This window comes from Abrus precatorius, unplaced genomic scaffold (assembly GCF_003935025.1).
Source record: "Abrus precatorius isolate BTA unplaced genomic scaffold, Abrus_2018 Scaffold4, whole genome shotgun sequence".
In the NCBI taxonomy this organism is placed as follows: Eukaryota; Viridiplantae; Streptophyta; class Magnoliopsida; order Fabales; family Fabaceae; genus Abrus; species Abrus precatorius.
Window position 1 is genome coordinate 17,666,099 of NW_020874384.1, and position 18,763 is coordinate 17,684,861.

General features: G+C 32.0%; 3 protein-coding genes across 3 annotated transcripts in view; 1 reads left to right on the forward strand and 2 right to left on the reverse strand.

Moving 5' to 3' along the window:
- The window catches only part of LOC113865997 (vacuolar protein-sorting-associated protein 36), a 2,947-nt gene extending 1,095 nt beyond the window's left edge, over positions 1 to 1,852 (forward strand). The window contains exons 1-2 of the mRNA XM_027500856.1: positions 1 to 228; positions 1,559 to 1,852. The exon at positions 1 to 228 is cut by the window's left edge and continues 1,095 nt beyond it. Of these exons, the coding sequence (XP_027356657.1) occupies positions 1 to 228; positions 1,559 to 1,607 (277 nt within the window). The 3' untranslated portion in view covers positions 1,608 to 1,852. The remainder of the gene's footprint in view (positions 229 to 1,558) is intronic.
- Positions 1,853 to 3,878: 2,026 nt separating this feature from the next.
- LOC113864888 (3-ketoacyl-CoA synthase 10-like) lies at positions 3,879 to 9,615 on the reverse strand. The gene is made up of 3 exons (XM_027499097.1): positions 8,892 to 9,615; positions 7,324 to 7,952; positions 3,879 to 5,768 (listed from the first exon to the last, which is right to left on the reverse strand). The coding sequence occupies exons 1-3, from the start codon at positions 9,300 to 9,302 to the stop codon at positions 5,204 to 5,206; spliced, it is 1,605 nt and encodes a 534-aa protein (XP_027354898.1). The 5' UTR covers positions 9,303 to 9,615; the 3' UTR covers positions 3,879 to 5,203.
- A 3,980-nt stretch (positions 9,616 to 13,595) lies between these two features.
- On the reverse strand, positions 13,596 to 15,532 carry LOC113865655 (protein WHAT'S THIS FACTOR 1, chloroplastic). Its single transcript, XM_027500358.1, has one exon. The coding sequence runs from the start codon at positions 15,521 to 15,523 to the stop codon at positions 14,153 to 14,155; it is 1,371 nt and encodes a 456-aa protein (XP_027356159.1). The 5' UTR covers positions 15,524 to 15,532; the 3' UTR covers positions 13,596 to 14,152.
- Between the last annotated feature and the right edge of the window lie 3,231 nt (positions 15,533 to 18,763).

An 18,763-nucleotide genomic window follows, 5' to 3' on the forward strand; every position in this document is an offset into this window, starting at 1 on the left:
AGGAGAGCAATATCAAATGGAGTGGAATGATACCATGAATTTGGTCAAATCAGCTTGTTGGTTCAAGTTCTTGAAAAACATGGAACATAAGGCACCTGAAGCCAAGACTGAAGATGATGCATACCATAATTTTGACCAACTTCTGGAGTTTCCAGCTTGGTTGAATGCAAACGAGAGCTGCTTAGAGCAGTGCTCGGAAGATTATTTCCAAGATTCTACCTTGCCTTGGTAAGTTCAACATAAAGTTTCTTGATTTTCATAAATGAGTACTTTTTGTTTCTATCTCTTATTATGCTTAGGAAAGGAACAGGACAGTTTGCAATTTGTTGGAGTTCTCTTCTAGCATAGTGAAGGAAATTTAATTAGGTCTCACCTTATTTGTGCATGAGAAAACGATTCAATCTTGTCTCCTCCTACAGAATTATGAGATCTACTTTACTGTTATTTTAATTCTTGGTGGGGTAATTTAATATTCTTGATGGGAAATTTATAGTTATCACCTCATTTTGCTTTTTCTCCTTTTGGGTCTCAAAGAGTCATTAAGTATCCTAATGATACCTATCGTGATGCGAATTAATCTACTCAAGCTGAACTGTAAATGAATTAAACTGGAATATAATTGAATAGTTATTATTCTGGCCTGTTTCCAGTTGAACTTGGTTATGGAACATAAGTCAAGAACCAAAATTCCCGTAATATTATTTCAATCTCCATATTCATTTTTGAGTATGACATATATATAAACTGAAACCATTTAAGTCTGAAATTGGTTCTTTCTTCTGCATCTTTAGCCAAACTGGAGTAGTTGGAGGGCATTACAGCCCTATGCGAAACCTTCAAACGGTTTAGAATTTTACCCCTTGCAGGCAAGACAATTTTCTGCATATGGGTTTTAGTGTATGATTTGCTCCTGATCATGACGCAATTAGGGGTTTTTTGTTTTTTGCTTTTTTTGGTCCAGGACGCAATTGATTTTGTTGTATATGTTTCCTCCTTGTGTGTTTCTTGGTAGCCCTAGTGGACTTTGCAACAGTCAATTTGTGAGGCTTGGTCCAGTGGACTCTAAATGTTGATGTTCGTTATAGGCCATGTCCATGTGCCTTACCTAATCAATAATTATATTAACTACAGATTTTAATGTTTATGACAAACAGGCGTTCCTTGTAAACGCTGCATTTGTTTGACTAACACAATAGTTTGTTTATTTTCAGGTTATGTCTTGCTTTTGGTCTAAATATACATACAAGAAAAATGAAAAGAAATATTTTTTAAAACACTCTTCTTAACACATTTTTATTGGTTAAAATTTCCTGCAAACTATACAAAAATGAAAAAAAAGTTAGACCATGTAATCCTTAATTAAAAGTGTGTAAAAAATTATATGTTGCAAGCAGTATTCTTCATATAATTCTTATTTGTTTGATTTGTTGCTGTGTTGATCTGCACAGGACAAGGCTTTCTTTTTTGGCTTTGGACTTTCCTATCTATATATGTTTCATACTAATCGTTTCACTTTTTGTTTCTTTTGTTTTTTTTTTCTTGACAATGCTATACACAGTATGGACATTGGAGATATTGACGGTATGGATGACGATTGGTTAGCATGACAACTACAAGGATTGATTGTTTTCGTTAAGTCAATTCCTCTGATGCTCTCATTTTTAATTTTCTTTAGGTAATTGGGGTATTGGGTACTGTCATTATAGTCACCCCTTACCCTTTCAATGTTTTATTTTTGGATAATAAATAAGGCTTGCAAAAATATCAGTAGAGGCAGGCACCATCAATATGAGTGATGAACATTTTTGCTCCCATTGCTCCTATTTCCACAATATATGTTGTGATATTATTGAACAATACGTGTAATTCTCTTTCTATCTTCAGTCATTACACACAGGCCTTGCTTTATTCCCCATGGACCACCCTTTTCCATCTTCAAAAGCAAACAAAAAGAGAGCCAGAAAGAAGAAAAATCAGAGAAATAATAATAATGCAAAAGCAACCGAGACAAATGCTCAGAAAATGACGCCAAGGTTACATGAGCCTATGTTAGTAATATCATTAAAAAAATTGTTATATTGGAATACTCGACATTTATATTAAAAAATGTTTTAAAACTTTAAAATACTTATGCAAGTATTTTTAAAAATCATTTTTGGATGGTAATAAAAGTGTATGTAATGTAAACTAGGGAGGGATTACTGGTTTGAAAAAATAAGTTATTTAGTTTGAGAAAATATTTTGTTTTTGTATTTATATTTAAATAAAAAACTACCATGTTTTAAAAATTTTATATTAAAAATAATAAAGATAATATATAGTTATGTTCATTATTTTTATGTAATTTTTTAATGAAGATGTCCAATATTGCAACTGATAGCCTTAGAAAAAATGGTTTTAGTACAGTTCTTAAAATTTAAATAATATATTATTCACATAATCCTAAAACAGCTGTGCCTTAGTATGAAAGATGGTTCAGTACAAAAAAAAAGGTCAAATAAAAGTAGATTTATTTGATTGGTTAAATAATAATTTAAAAAATAAATTAAAACAGAGAATTAGTGCACTTTTGATATTTGATATTTTCCAATTCCCATCCTAAAAACAGCACAACTATCCTCCTTTATTTTTGGACCTTCCTGTGATGTATGGGCTAAAATACTTCTAAAAACCACTTGTTTTTCTTCAAAGGGCCCTCCCCTCCCTTTCCTTGACACTTCTCAATACAACACCCATTTATTTGGATAGCTGTTCGATTCATGAAATAAGTTTGTTTTCTTCACGATTTTAAGCTTTTTAGAATTGTTGAAAATAATTTTTAGAATGAATTAAGATTTTGTTTTATCAGTGACTAAGTATATAGAACAAACAGTACGTAATCCTAATTTTTTATGAAATAATATTTAATTACGTAATGTATATATTTTTCTTATGAATTACCATAACCTCTCGAGTTTAATGCTAGTTAATTCCATTTACCGTGTTTGTTCAAAAGTTACATTCCTCTCTTACTTGGTATATTAACAATCATTATTTCTTAAAAAAAAATACACATCTCTCTTATTTTTATACATGAACCATACATACAATACGCTTAAAAATAATAAAATAAAATAAATGTAAAGAACGTTGAGATAGTTTTTCAATGAACGTATAATTATTACTAACTTTAAGAGAGATTAGTATAATTACATTTTTGTTTGTTTGTTACATGAGTCATTGTTCTTCAAATCTTGATGAATGGTCAACTGATTTTCTACCCACCATTTGCTTAAATTTTAAGTTCGAGTAACATCTTTTAGAGTGGTCTTTTTTCTGGTCAACCTTTTAGAGCGATTGATCTGAATACTAATTCACGACTCGTTAAATGTCTGCTTCTGAAAAAACTTTTGGATTAGACCAATTTCACATTCTCAATCTGAGTTGTCCGGAGGCCATCTTGATTTGAATTAGACTATTATATTATTATTACTACTATTATTATATTTGAAATCTTCTTTGTATCTACAAATTTTTCTAATTATTATTATTTTTTACATTATTAAACACAGATAAGAAATTTTAAGAAAACTTTTTAATTTGATTGTCTCTGATGTACATGTTTCAGTCTTTTTGTTACAATGATATGTTGTATGCTTTATTTGTGAAAATCGTAACTTAATAAAAAAAGAAGAGTGACTCTATTTTTGTTTTTTTGGTTATACTTCTTAAATTTGTTGTTTGTTGTTATATGTCAACAACAAATTAATGACATTTAAACCTTTTTTTTTTCAACCATGTCACGTTCGAAGATACAGAAAACATTACAAAATTCACTTGCAATTTGCAGGTGTGGCAATTTAAATACAAGCCGATTTTCAAATAAACCAAGAAATCAAAGAGAAACTCACAATTTCATTTATTTATTTTGCTTTGTGTATGCAGTGATTCTAAGCACAACCAATCTCTACACTTCAAACTAACTTGGGATCGTTTATTAATTTCACAAGCATAATGCAATGAACAAGTGCGATACTATTCTTCAGTTCATGCATACATACCAATGTCTTTGTTAGTATATCTTCAGGTTTCCTTGTAACATTGCCATCCAATTCAAACTTAGCAATACGAAATATCACATCATTCGTAAGGAGCACAATGTCTTACAACTTACGATGGACCATGATTTTGATGGTTTCATCAACATCTCCCAACGCACGGTCGCACATAGCTTTGAAGCTCAAAACGTCAATCACATTATTTTCTAAGTACTTGATGCCCCATAATTCAAGTTGTTCCATTTTTTGCAGTTCACTTAGAACATTGCTCATGGCATTAATTAAGCCTCCCATACACAGATGAACTTCGTCACCTTTGACATTTCGTAAGCTTTTTAGTTTGGGGATCGAATCCACAAAAGCTTTAGCCTTACTAACCTCCATAATGGTTATGTTAATGGCATCTAGAGCAACTTGTTCCAAAGCGCCAAGGGATCTCATGACAGCTTCCAACTCGTTTGTCTGGCCAGCTACACATAATAATAATGATGTTACAAATATCAATGCCACAAAGGAATTTTGATTTGTCATCGGTAATAATATATAATAAAAATTGATTTGGATTCAAATTGAGATAGGGATAATGGAGGGTTGAATTGGTGAACGTTCAAAGATTCATTATAGCACTAACAATGTCTCTTCCTGAACGGTTAAGAGGTGCTTTCGGCATGGCCACAGTTTTATTGAGTGAAGGACCCTTTAACCGATATTGCTTCCGTGTCCAATTAGCCAATTAATATAAGCAATATTTTATACATCGATAAATCACCTTGGATTCACAATTTCCATCATACTACAAGGCCACCTAACTTACTAATTTTTGTACTCGTATTGGCATTAGGAACTGTACTAATCCATTTTAATCAAGGAAAGGGGGAATGCAAAGTAAAACATGAGACTTGTAGCATTGACTATAGGTAATAATCATCCATTAACTTTGATATCAATAATCCTATGAAGAGACAGAGAAACAAACAGGCACGGTATATGCCTAATCAGGAACAGTATACATTTTCAAGCCAGGAATATAATGAGAAAGAAATTAAAACCAGGGGTAAAATTCAAAGACCAACTTAGAAGAACTACCATTATTTATCCTAATTAGCATAACTTTCATATGATATAATATCACTGATAGATTAATAATATCTCTCTCAAATTTTGACTTAGTTGAGAGACTCGGGATATCTGTTGATGCAATCAAGCCAAGGGTTCCTAGAAGGCTTGGGGATTCTTTTCATGGAACGCCAAACCACACTGTTACACTTGAAGCCTGATCCAAAAGCTAGTTGCCAAACACGGTCTCCTCTTTTAACACTCTCCTTTGCTTCCATGTAAGCCAACTCATACCAAATGCTGCTGCTAGATGTGTTGCCAAAGCGGTGCAATGTCATTCTTGATGCCTCCATGTTCTTGTCACTCAATTCCAGGTTCCTTTGTAGCTCATCGAGAATGGCCTTGCTTGCAGCATGCACACAAAAATGCTCAAAAGCTAGTTTGTAGTCAGGAATGTATGGCTTCTTCAATGATGGTGAATTCCCATCAGATTTATTGCCAAATAAGTGCCTCCACACCAAGGTGGCAAAGAAGAGAAGCTGCTCAGAAAAGGGTAGCACCAAGGGTCCTAGTGTAGTGATGTTTGTTTTCAAAGCATCACCACCAATTTCAATTAAGTCCTTGCTAATCTTTAGTCCCTTGAGCTTTTGATCATCTTCTTCTTGGTACACACACCTGTTGTATATATGTAGCAGCCATTCGTTATGGCAGACCAAAATAATTCACCGAACATTATATTATATATAAAAAAAATAGTGATTAGACCTTTACAGTTGATGACTGATTATTAGCAACAAAAATATGGTAAAACAACTTGGCAATTTTGTTAATGGATTTTCCTTGTGGGTCACTTGTTTTGGATGGGGAAGTGGACAGGGTCCCGGAGTCTTGTCAGTGATTAATTAGACGGTTGCTCAATCGAACTAAAATGTCAACCCCTTAAAAATACATTAGTAGTAGCTAAATATCTATGAACATATATTGATAAAATACATATGCTCACATCAAAGCACGTCCTTTATATTTCCCGAAAATTCAATTTCATAAAATACATAAATCATATTCAGTTTTACAAAATTAAGGAAAGATATATATATATATATATATATATATATATATATATATATAAACATATTTTTTTTTATATTTATCTTATTATTATGTGCTCATAGAGACACGTTGAAAAGATATACTGCCTCTTTTTTTAAAAAAAATCTTTAATTAAACGATTATATCTATGAACATGTGGTGTGAAAATGTTAATAAAGCTTATTAAATACTTCAAACTGTTGAAAGAAGAAAACATTGAATGAATTTTATATTTTTTATATATTTTTATCTTCTTATTATGTGTTTATTGATACACGTTGAAAAGTTATGTTTAAAAACTTCAGAATATTATGTAACTTACCAAAAAAAATTCAGCAAACGTCTTGGTATATTTTGTTTCATTTGCTAAAAATAATACTTTATAGAAAAAAAAAATTCTAAAAGCATGTACTATGAAATTACTTTTTCTAAACTTCAACTAATATTCCGCATGGCCATCAAATACACATTAAAAAAAATTAATTAATTTTAGGAAATAAAATAAGAAATTTAAATATGTTTTAAAATAGTAAAAGTATTTACTAAAAAATTATTTAATATGTACATTTTAAAATAATTCAAAATATTTAATAAAACACATTGAATCATTTTCACAGCATCAAGTACACAATAAAATTCCTCTTAATCAATTGGTATTGTAAAAGCCGAAAACAAAGAAACACCAATTGCTGGTTTCACACAAGGCCAAAATGTTGTCACATCGAGATTGATTAATTTAGAAGGAAAAGGATTGCACAAGGCAGATGCAACACTCAACATGGAAATCACCATTTATAAAAACCACAATATAAATATCTTAACAATGTTAACATTTATTTATTTTCCATCATATCACTTATCTCTTTTTTTTTTTCTTATCCATCTACTGGCGTATATATTTAATGGAGTCTTTTTATGAATCATTTTACAATAATGAAAAGAAAATCATGCACCGCATCAGCTAATAGCTGCGCAATCTAACACTTGACAAGCAATAATATGTTTAAAACTCACTCAAACATGTATACATTAAACTATGTTATAACTTATTAATTAACGTTAACATAGATTGTATAGAGTAAATTAGATGCCAATACAATCACACTCTTGATCATCAAACTATAAAGAGAAGAAAACAAACCTGAAGCTGCGATCATCAGCACCTTTATGGGTACGAACAATATGCTCAAGACGGTACTTAGCGCGGCTATAATCACGACGACGGTTTGAAAGCAAAACAGCAGAACAACCCATCCGAAAGTAACAATTAGGAATGAGCATAGACCTCTCTTTTCCTTGGTACCAATTGAATGCCACCATCTCAGTGCTCACAACAACCGCATAGTTATTAGGGTTAGCTTGAAGAATGTCCCTTGCCAAATCCACACCTATGATTCCCGCACTACAACCCATGCCACCAAGGTTGTAGCTCAATATGTTCCCTCTCATCTTGTAGTGGTTTATGATCATTGCTGACAACGATGGTGTTGGGTTGAAGATGCTGCAATTCACTACTAGAATGCCCACGTCCTTTGGTCGAACACGGTTTTTCTCGAACAACTCATCAAGTGCTCCGAACATTACCATGGATGCTTCAGCACGACCTTCTTTCATTGTTGCGGTGTTTTCGGTTGATGCTACCACTGATTTTGGGATGTATGTCTCGTCCCCTATACCTGAAGACATTAGCATCCTCTTTTGGAATTCGAGGCTCCCTTCATCAAACTTGCCTGATTTCCTTGCTAGTTCCATGAATTGTTCCCTTGACACCTGCATATGTATTATAGATTATTTTAATATTATTTCAATCCTCAAAATTGATGTAAGTTATCTTTCGCTTGTTTTATCCTATTTTTTATACACTTATCTGAAATATATCCAATATATATATAAATACATAACTGTGTATCTACTTTTAATGATACGAGAAATATATATTTTTTATGTTATATAGATTATATATTTCAACAACCATTCACTTAACATTAGAGTACTACTTATTAATTTTATTTTCTTTTATTCATTTTTATATCAATAAAAATACTAGTGACTATTTTCCTTAAGTATTTTGGTTGGGCATAAAAAAAATCAAACTACAAATTACCATTATGTGTTTCCTTAACTTACTTTATTTCCAGAAAGATTTATAACTCATGCTAAAAATTGTTTGGTAACTGTTAAATTTGAAAAAAAAAAACATTTTTTAAAGAAACTCAATATATAAGCTGATAAAAACTTTAATTGTTTTAACTTGTCTAGTTTAATTTATCTTAATGAAGTGCAGGCTTTTTTTTTGTACAATATCTCCGTGCAAGTTTCGAACGAAATTTAAGTCAAGGAGTGTGTTTGGATGAAAAAAAAAATCTATATGTCAATCATCTTTACCTTTGAATACTTCGTTTTCTGTATAGTCAAGAATTTTTTTAATCAAATAATAATAAGAGAAATATCAATAACATAATTTCAATATATTTTATAATTTATTTATTTTAAAAATAAAATATTTATTCTATAAATTAATTTAAAATAAATTGAAATAACTACAAAAGACACGTTTAGAAGAACGTATCAATAGCAATTTTCATACCGAAATACTAGTTCTTAGAAATTTTGAAAAAGAAAGAAGCAATTACGACAAAAAAAGAAGAAGGCAATAAACTAAAAGAAAATAATAAAAGCATGATGCAGTGCATTGGGTTTGAGAGGTACCTTGAGTTCATCTTCGGGCTTATAACATGCAAAATCAATGAGGTAAATGGGACGTGGCCTTGACATGAAGTAAACGGATAAGGTGAAAACGAAGACACCAAAAGAAGAGAGTACGGTGGCAAGATCGTAACGTGCATCTTCCCAGAGCTTCTTCCAAAGGTCCTCTTTGCTGAGGCTACCAACCTCAGCACTAAACACCACAAGAAGAACGGGTATGGTGAACAAGTATATGCCATGGTTTATCAGATAATGGTAACCCAATTTCACGTACTTGAGATTCACCGATTGAAGAAAATCTGGCAGCCTCCTTCTCACCCTCACAGAGAACGTCAATGAACCCGCGTTGGGTCCTGATGATTCAATCCCTCGGTTCACAATCTCTGCTGAGAAGAGATCACGTTCATTAGCCATGCCCCAATCTTAGATTAAAATTACTATATGCTATATTTTGAATATTATTGTGTTATTGATGCTACCATCACCGCTATGTCTACATATTTATATATACCAAATTGATCATACATGAGGTGGGTGGAAATCACTTAATGCTAGCACCTAATTGATGTTTGTGTGGTTGAGACTTTTCAACAGCCTTAATTTCTTCATTTAATGTAAGTGGGTGCCCGAGTTCAAAGTCCTAAAGATCAAGAGGGAGTGTTGTATATCTATTAGAGTTTAGTATACTATTTCTTTCTTTTTCTTATCTCTCCGATCCCTCTTCCTTGTGTTAGAAAATAAAATTTCTTTACATTTATATCGACCCAGTTGTGTCTCTACTCTCTTCTCAACATTAAATGTCAGATCTATTGGGCCACACCAGCTGGCCTCCACGTTTACAGTTGCTAAAGTTTAGCAGTCTCCTTTTATTTTTTTAAAAACTTATAAGTTTAAATATATTTTTAATCTCTTGTTTATAAAAATTTTAAATTTTAACTGTAATACTTTAAGCCTTATACTTCTGATTTTAATCTGTATACTTTAAAATGTTCATTTTGAATTCCTATAATTTTAAAAATTTTAGTCTCTATTGTTACTAACATGTCAAAACACTTGATTTAGATGACATAAATATTTAGATTAATATTTGACATACTTAAATGGACGAACACTTGAATAAAATAAAGTTTGAGGGACTAAAATCAAGATGAAATAAATTGTAAGGACAAACCTTAATATGCTTGTAAATTTATAAGGACTAAAAACCATTTTTTTTAAAATATAGAGATCATAATCAAAATTAAGATAAATTGTATTTCATTCTAACTTTAGTTCCCAATTTTTCTACTTTCCTAATCATGTCCATGCCTTTAAGCAAAAAGTTTTGTTAATTAGTATTTTAAAAATAAAAAATAAAAAAATTAAAAAATATATATTAAAGGTGCCTTAGAAATTAAACAATATAAATATATATATTACAATTTTTAATAAATTATCAAATAATTTTACTTTTCATTTAAGTATTCTTTTTAAATTACTGATTAGCATGCCTTAAGCAAAATAAACCTATTATAAATGTTAACAAGATCATTTCTTTTTGTTTGGTAAACTAATAAGATTGTTTGGTAAATTAATAAGATATTTTCTGACACAATATTATTTATTAATTAAAATCTATTGAGATTCACAAAATTATGAGTAGAATTTTTTATATATAGGAAATGATGTTCACATTATTCATAAATTCTTATAAATTTTGATAAAAATGTGCTGTTAACACTGTAAACTGTTTTGTTTTTTTTTCTCTCTGCCTAGTTGATCGCTGGATCTGATAAATGTTAAACAAACATTCAGATCATTGCATGATCAAGTGATCGTTAAGGTCGCCAAATGGAGAGCAATACCCGAAGAAAAATGCAATGTTAGAATAATTGAAATCACTGCATATAGTGCAGAACAACAAGTGTATATCAAAATTTTGGTTGTAACACCAGTTTAAATATGTGCCAAACGCTAACGACCAAGCGAATGAAATGTTAGTCACAGTTGAGATTGGAAATTAATAAGATGTTGATAGACTAATGGTCAGTTGGTCGTTAAGGGTAATGACATTTATTAGACATTTTAATGGAAAATGTTGCTTAGTATTTTAAATAAGATTTACTGTGTAAATACCAGATTTAGATAAAATCATGTTAATAAATAACATACTTATATCATGCTATAAAAAAAAAAAGTTAAATTAATGGATTCAACATAAATAATTGTGAGTCTTGTTATAATTATGTCATATCTCTTTCTCTGAGAAAATATTATATTTTTTATTAAAAAATGTTAACTTCAATTTTTTAAAGTTAAATTTAAACAATTTATAGTAAGATTTTATAAACAAAACTTGTAATATATTCAAGTTCATATAGTAAGAATTTATATACAGTAATTTTTTATTAAAAATAATAAGATATTATATAATTTAACATATTAAGAACATTAAATATTATAAATTTTAATTAAAAAATTACATTTTATATTATTTTTTTAACATATGTCTTTAAACACGCGTCAGAAAATATATTTTATTAAAAAATATTATTTAAGTTCATAATTAAAGCTTAAGATTAACAATACCTATTTTACTAATAGAAAACGATATTGAATGTTAGAATGAGGCTTAAGACATAGTAGGTTGATAAATGAATGAAAATTGAAAGCGCAGGAAGCATAGAAGAGAGGAGCTGACAATATCACAGGCAGTTTAGAATGACCTGTAAAACAATGCGTCTTTAAGAGGGTTAATTTATTGTATGTTTCAATATATCCACATTAAAATTACATACATGTGATTTTTGCTGTCTCTTTGGGTCCCATGCATAAATAAACCCTTTGCTGGTTATGTTCCTGTAAGAGCAGCATAAGTAATTACTCAACTCTGTTGTACCAAACTACCTTCTTTTGACTTTTTAAGGGCCTATCTCAATGCTGTAAAACAACAATCACTGCAACTGCTTAACTCTAATTCCCCAAATCCTCATGTTAGAATAAAAACCTTAGTGATTATGTCATTTGCTGGTCTTACTTGGAAATGAAAAATGTTTCAGTAAAAAAAAATTAGTACTAAGATTATTTTGACACATGTTTCAATTACATTTAATAGCTTAATATTTTTTATTAAATATATTACACTTATTTTCTTAATTTGTATTTTAAAGATGCTCATTAAGATTAGCCTTGATTTTATTGCTTAATCCAGGTACAATTAATTTGAATAAGAAAAAAATGTTCTGAGAGAGACGAGGTGTTTCCAATGAAGCCCCGTAGAAATGCCATTAGTGCCCGTCTTTAATAGTCCCAAGAAACAGGTGAATCATGAACATTACGTAACAACCAATTTACTAATTTCTTGTTGCACATAAAAACGTAAATGATAGTTAGGTTCGGCTAAGGTGTGTCCCGAGGGGTAGGGATTCTTATTGTTTGAGGAATCAAAAATTAAAAAATATTTAAAACCAAATTTAGCACCAGATATATGTTGAGAACTTTCAAAGCTTACTTTCATTTAAGAAAAATATTATTAACATATTCTTTGAAAAGCATATTTCAGCGTTGAATCATCTCAAAATAATTAGTGTAAAATTCACGCAATTTAGTAAATTTTGAATAAGTATTACTCAATAACAAAGAATGTATTAAAAAGTGAGTTAATTTTGCAGTAATGTGAGTTGTTAAGGAATATATTATGGATGTGCAACTCCCAATCAAGCTATTTTAAGCATTTGATCATAATTCACAAGTGTTCAAATTTAATTAAAAAAATAGTTTGGGCAAGAACTTGAACTTGTCTTGTGAATATTATGAACTTGAACTTGTCCAGCACAGGCATATTTATGAAGTGGATGCAACAAACATTGCCTTTTAAAAGAGTGGGCATGGCAGATACGATACTAATGATTTGGGAACACATTCATCTGCTTTGGAGAAACATTGAAGCTTCTTCCATCAACTTTGACAGTGACATACAACCTGGTAGGGAGCAAAGTAAATATTGTCAATAATAAAGATGATAGCAGATGAAGATGAAATTAATTCGAACCAACTTGCCAAAGTTGAACATTGGTATCAAGTCAATAATTATATATATTTAAAAGAAAAGAAAAGGAAGCATCATACCTTTCAAAGATTTTAAGGATAATAAGACATTTGTCCCTCTCATCATGTAGGCGCCTTTGTTTGCCTGATGAGTTTTCTAATTTCTCAAATGAAATCAAAATTTGAGTGCCTGGATAAAACCAAGAATACAACTAATAATAATTTGATGAATATTGTCACTAAGGAGTAATCTAGGATTTGTTCATTGAAAAGCTTGTAAATGCTTAGAACAACACATGGCCAATCCTTAAGGCAAAATTAAGCTTATTTTCTCAATTTCTTAGGCTTGTTCTGAATTTTTAACTGAATATAATGAATAATGAATCCAGATTTGAATTGCCTAAATATATGATCGGATGGTTGGGATACCAAGAGACAATTGATGTAAGGTCGAAAATATTTTGAGAACTTTGAGAAAAGAAAAAGCTAAGGATTATGGATCCTCTCAATTGAGACAGGACCAATGCATTTTAAATACCCAAACCAAAAATCACAAATTGTGTTTCTCTTTGAAAGGCAGAAACCTTTATTTAAGACACGAGCTCAAAATAGACTTTACTAACGAGTATAATGCAATCACATCAGATAACATGTATATAACAACTCCCATATTCACCCAAGTCTGTTTATTGAACATCACTGCTTATAGAAAGTATGAATTCATCCAGTACAATTCACCGAAATAATGATGAATGTCCTTTAAACCAATTTATTAGAGGATGCATGTCCTCCGTGTATATCACTTTATGTGGATGATACAACCACTCACTTCTAGATGAGACCATCCCTGGTTCAAAACCAAGTTTCTTTACCTCCCTAATAACATAAAGGCCTAAAATTAGACAAAATTTCTCATGAAGACGCATCCATTTCCTCTATCTAGTGTTTTGCTGCATGTTTAATCTTTAGCCTAACTTGTAATAACCATGCTGTCTTGCTTTTCGTATGGCCAAGCCTCTAAATAATTTTTCCCTCCCATCGCACAGCCACAAGTACAATCCTTTTTGGAAAACAACAGACTGTCACAGGTTTTCAAAATTTCAACAACATACAAGCTATTTGGAAGCCATCCTCAAAATTGGATTTATATTAACTTATCAGCGTATACAGTTGCATGTTCCCTAGAACATTGAAGTTAAAATTGAAACAATTATACATGTGGTAAATTTGGAATATATTCAGGTAATCTCTCCAATATCTATCTCAGAATCATCCCCGAGTAATGAATCCTCATAATCCAAGGTATCCTGTTGCTCAATCTGCACATGCAAATTCCCCACTTCCGAATCACTCTGGAGCAAACCATCATGATCTTCCCCATCAGACATGTCACTGTATGTCTCAAACTTCTTCTTCCTTCCTCTATAACCCACAAGACTGAGAACTTTTTCCTTCCAGAGAACCATAGGGCATTTCTGAATGAGCTCGGAACCATCATAAGCTTCAGTCAAAAACACACTAAACCTCTTCCCTCTCTCAGAAACGTAGAAGATGCCACAATGCTTGAGCAGAAGCCTCATGAGCTTCTGAGGCATCACAAGTTCCCAACGGAAGTGAGTGAGGTGATCAGTGACCAACCTCTTCTCAATGGTGAAACTAAGCACTTCATGCATAACAGCAACAGCCCTCTTATCAAATTCCAAAGATCCAGCCTTAAGACCCCTTGCATCAGCATAGGGAGACAAATAAGGCCTCTCTTGAAAAAGCTTAATCTTTTCTCCATAATATCGATACACCCTCTTAAAATTTGAAGGGAATTTCAAAGGAAATGGCAGTGAAAGCATACCTGGGGTATGCAAAGTGGCATTTTCAGTTACTCCATTCACCACCTTCTTCTCTAGTTCAGTTATAGCCCAATCAGGGTTCCAAGACACAAGCTCCAAAAACTCAACCCCATCAAAAGACTTCACCACCCTAAAATGCTGAGGATAATTGAAAACCCAACGGGTTCTAAAATCCAATGGCAACCCAAAATCTCTTCTAAAATGAGCAATTTTTTCCAAAGGAAGCCGTTTTTCCACCGACATCATGAGAAACCTCGTAACATGCTCTGCAGCTTTATCAGCATGCTCTTCCTCGATGACCCTTTGTTGTTCTTCCATCAAGTCTTCAGCTTTCTGGGTCATACCGCACCACAACACCCCCTTTTGATCCTTGTAGAGTTCGAAGAGCTTTGGGGTTTTGCGAAGGAAATCGGAGATTCTGTGGGGTTTGGGAAGATTGATCTGTTTACGGTATTGTTCGAGGGAGCTAACGGGAATCACCATTTCGGGTTCTTGCTTGAGAAGTTCCATCAAGAAGATGATTTTGGAGGCTATCTTCCATTTCTCTGTTGTGACTTCAAGCTCGTGAACCCTCTTTTTCTTGCTTCTGTCTTGAACCCTCTTACTCGTTGTCATCCATCGAATCAGATAGTGCTTGTAGTAACAGTAACAATCCCTTCTTCTCCCTAACCACCAAAATCGCCCATCACCAACGCAATTTACACTCGAGTTCAATAGCCAAGGTTTGAGGTTGCCCATTTGGGGCACAGTGTAGACAAGAAACATGAGAAGAACAATTGCCGAGGTTTCAAGTGTTTATGGAAATGTTTCTGATGTAAGTTTGTTTTGGGTCCACATCTGATGTAAGTTAAGTGAGCCCAGGAACAACATGGTTGGGCCTTGACCTTCAATTGTTGCCTGGAGCCCATTAACGACATTGTTGGGCTAAAGCCTTCAAATGTTTTTGCCCATTCCCGTGCATTCGCATGGCCTCCTTCCTTGCTAGTTTTAATTAAACTAAGCAAGTATTGCAAGGATATTGTTTCGTTTAATAAAAACAAAAATAAATTAAATTTAAGAAAAAATATCTTAAATTTTAAATAACTAAGATTTACGTTGGAGTTTTTTTAAAAAATTAAAAAATATTAAAATTCAAATTTAATTATTTAAAATATTAACATAAAATCTTAAAAATATCTAATAATTTAAGAAATTAAAAAATATGAAAATAAGTGTTAAATGAATTTAGATCCTCTCAATAATGGTCAGATTGGATGTGATAAAAGGGAGTAAGTGTAACAAAATTTATATCTTTACCATGTTGAGTGTGAATTCAAATAAATTTCTATCAAAATCTTGTTAAGTAGGAATGGAGATCAAATTATCTCATGGCTTACTTATATTTTCTAAGAAATATAACAAAGTTTCACAAGATTCAATTAAAATAAAATTAATCGTTTATGTGGTTTACGAGTATGATTGGATTAAAATAAAATTAAAAAAATACATTATATACGGATTATTGAAATAATAAGAAGGTCGGTGAAGAAAAGAAAATGCAGTTTTACATATATAATGATCGCTGAATCTGGGGTTGTTTTGATTGTGGAAAACTTGCAATCATATGAATTGTAGATGGGAACTAAAAGACTCTATTTTGACACGTTATTAGGATCAAATATATCATCTCTTTTTTTTAAAAAAAGCTACTGCAAGCTTAAATGATTAATCAGGATAAAAACAATTATTTGTTCATTACTGATTTTTTTTTTTCTTCTCAAAATAGTCGGTCACGAATGAACATATTAGAAAAAGGCTACTCAAGACATTTATTTATTTTTAATGATGTTTTAATAAAGTTATATTTGTAAATACATTTGGGAAAGTCAATATCACAGTGGACCCTATTTGACACGTCATCTATCGAGGAATGATCACAAAAGGTACGATGATTTGAAAGAATGTTTTGATGATTCAGAATATTGTTCATATGAAAGCAACAAAACAGAAAACAATAAAGAATTATATCTATCGAAGCTGTATCTTTCTTCTTTATTTTCGAACGTCGCTTTTAATGTTTGCATCTTCAATTCATGTTTTCTCACCGCGTGCGTGCTTTTTGACTTAACCTATGTTTTTTCTCATGCTCCACATAATTAGGGGCAAAACCATTTACCATGATTCCTCAAAACGACATAATTAAACAATATTATGACTCCACTTTAATTAAATTATGTTTATAATATTTTTATTAAAAATCATCAATATAGTATTTACATTTATTTTTTCATAAAATAAATTGATTTGATAAAATCTTTTAGATTTCAAAACTTACTTAATCCTTTCTTATTTTATTTTATTATGTGATAAATTATTTAAAATATTCATATTTAATTATACAATATCATTATTCAGAATTTAACGTTTAGCATTATTTGATCATATCACTTTTTCAAAACTATTTGAGTTTTTTACTTTTCCTCTTTAGTGTGAAAGGAGGGAAGTTTTTAGTAACTTCCCAGCTGGACACTTGATATATGCCAGGTTAAATGAGAATAGAAATTAATAGAAGAGCTTTATAATTCTGGTTTAAACACTACATAATTAGCATAATAGAATGGCAGCACAGTAGAGAAATCTTTTCTATTTTTTTTATGTTTGTTATTCCTTTTAGTGAACATTCTAGAGCAACAATAAGCTGTCAATAGATAATACAGAATATGCCTTTATCCTCAAAAGTTTTTAAGTCATACCAATTCTTTTGTACAGACTATATATATAATGTAATCATTGAGAATCATTGTAGACAGAAATTTATGCAAATTGTCTTTTCTTCTTTTATCTGTTATGGTATCAAGAGTCCTCTAAAGGTTCAAGCTTTTCTAGCTTACCTCTCTCATGGCCGATTCATGCTCCTCTGGAAATGAGGAGGAAGACATTTCACCTCCTTTTCCCTTTGTTGATCTTAGCCAAAATCCTTCAAGCCCTTTTTACATACACCCAAGTGAGAGCCCTTCATCTATTGTGGTTTCTCCACCTCTCTCTGTTAACAATTTTCAGTCATGGTCCCGTTCCTTTCGAATGGCCCTTATTTCTAAAAACAAGATGGGCTTTCTCAATGGCGCCATCTCCATCTCAGAAACCATCGATCCCTTATACCCCTCTTGGGAAAGATGTAACACCCTATTAATGTCATGGATTCTCAATTCTCAAGCCCTTTTTACATACACCTAAGTGAGAGCCCTTCATCTATTGTGGTTTCTCCACCTCTCTCTGTTAACAATTTTCAGTCATGGTCCCGTTCCTTTCGAATGGCCCTTATTTCTAAAAACAAGATGGGCTTTCTCAATGGCGCCATCTCCATCTCAGAAACCATCGATCCCTTATACCCCTCTTGGGAAAGATGTAACACCCTATTAATGTCATGGATTCTCAATTCTCTTTCTCCTTCAATCGCTCAAAGTGTTGTGTTTTTTGAGCGAGCCACTGATGTCTGGACTAACCTTTGCGAACGTTTTTCTTAGGGAGATTTGCTTCGTGTCGCTGAGTTACAGGAAGAAATCTATTCTCTCAAACAAGGTGCGCTCTCCGTCACCGACTACTACACCTCTCTGAAATCACTCTGGGAAGAGTTGGACAACTACCGAATTCTAACCCCTTGTTCTTACTCTGCTCACACCTACCATTCACAAGATTTCATCATCCGTTTTCTGAAAGGACTTGACGATCGTTTCGCCATGGTTCGCTCACAAATCTTATTACTTGACCCTCTTCCCTCTACTAATCGTGTTTTCTCCATGATAATCCAACATGAGCGCCAACAGCATAACCCATATTCTTCTTCCATGGAAACCAATCCCTTCATCAATGTTGTCTCTGGTAAAGGCCGAGGCCATCCATAGCAAGGGGGGACAAAACAAACTCGCAAATGTGAATTATGTGGCCGCCTCAAACACACTATTGATTCGTGCTTTCAGAAAAATAACATCACTCCGACAAAGTGCATCCATTGCGATCGTGTTGGAC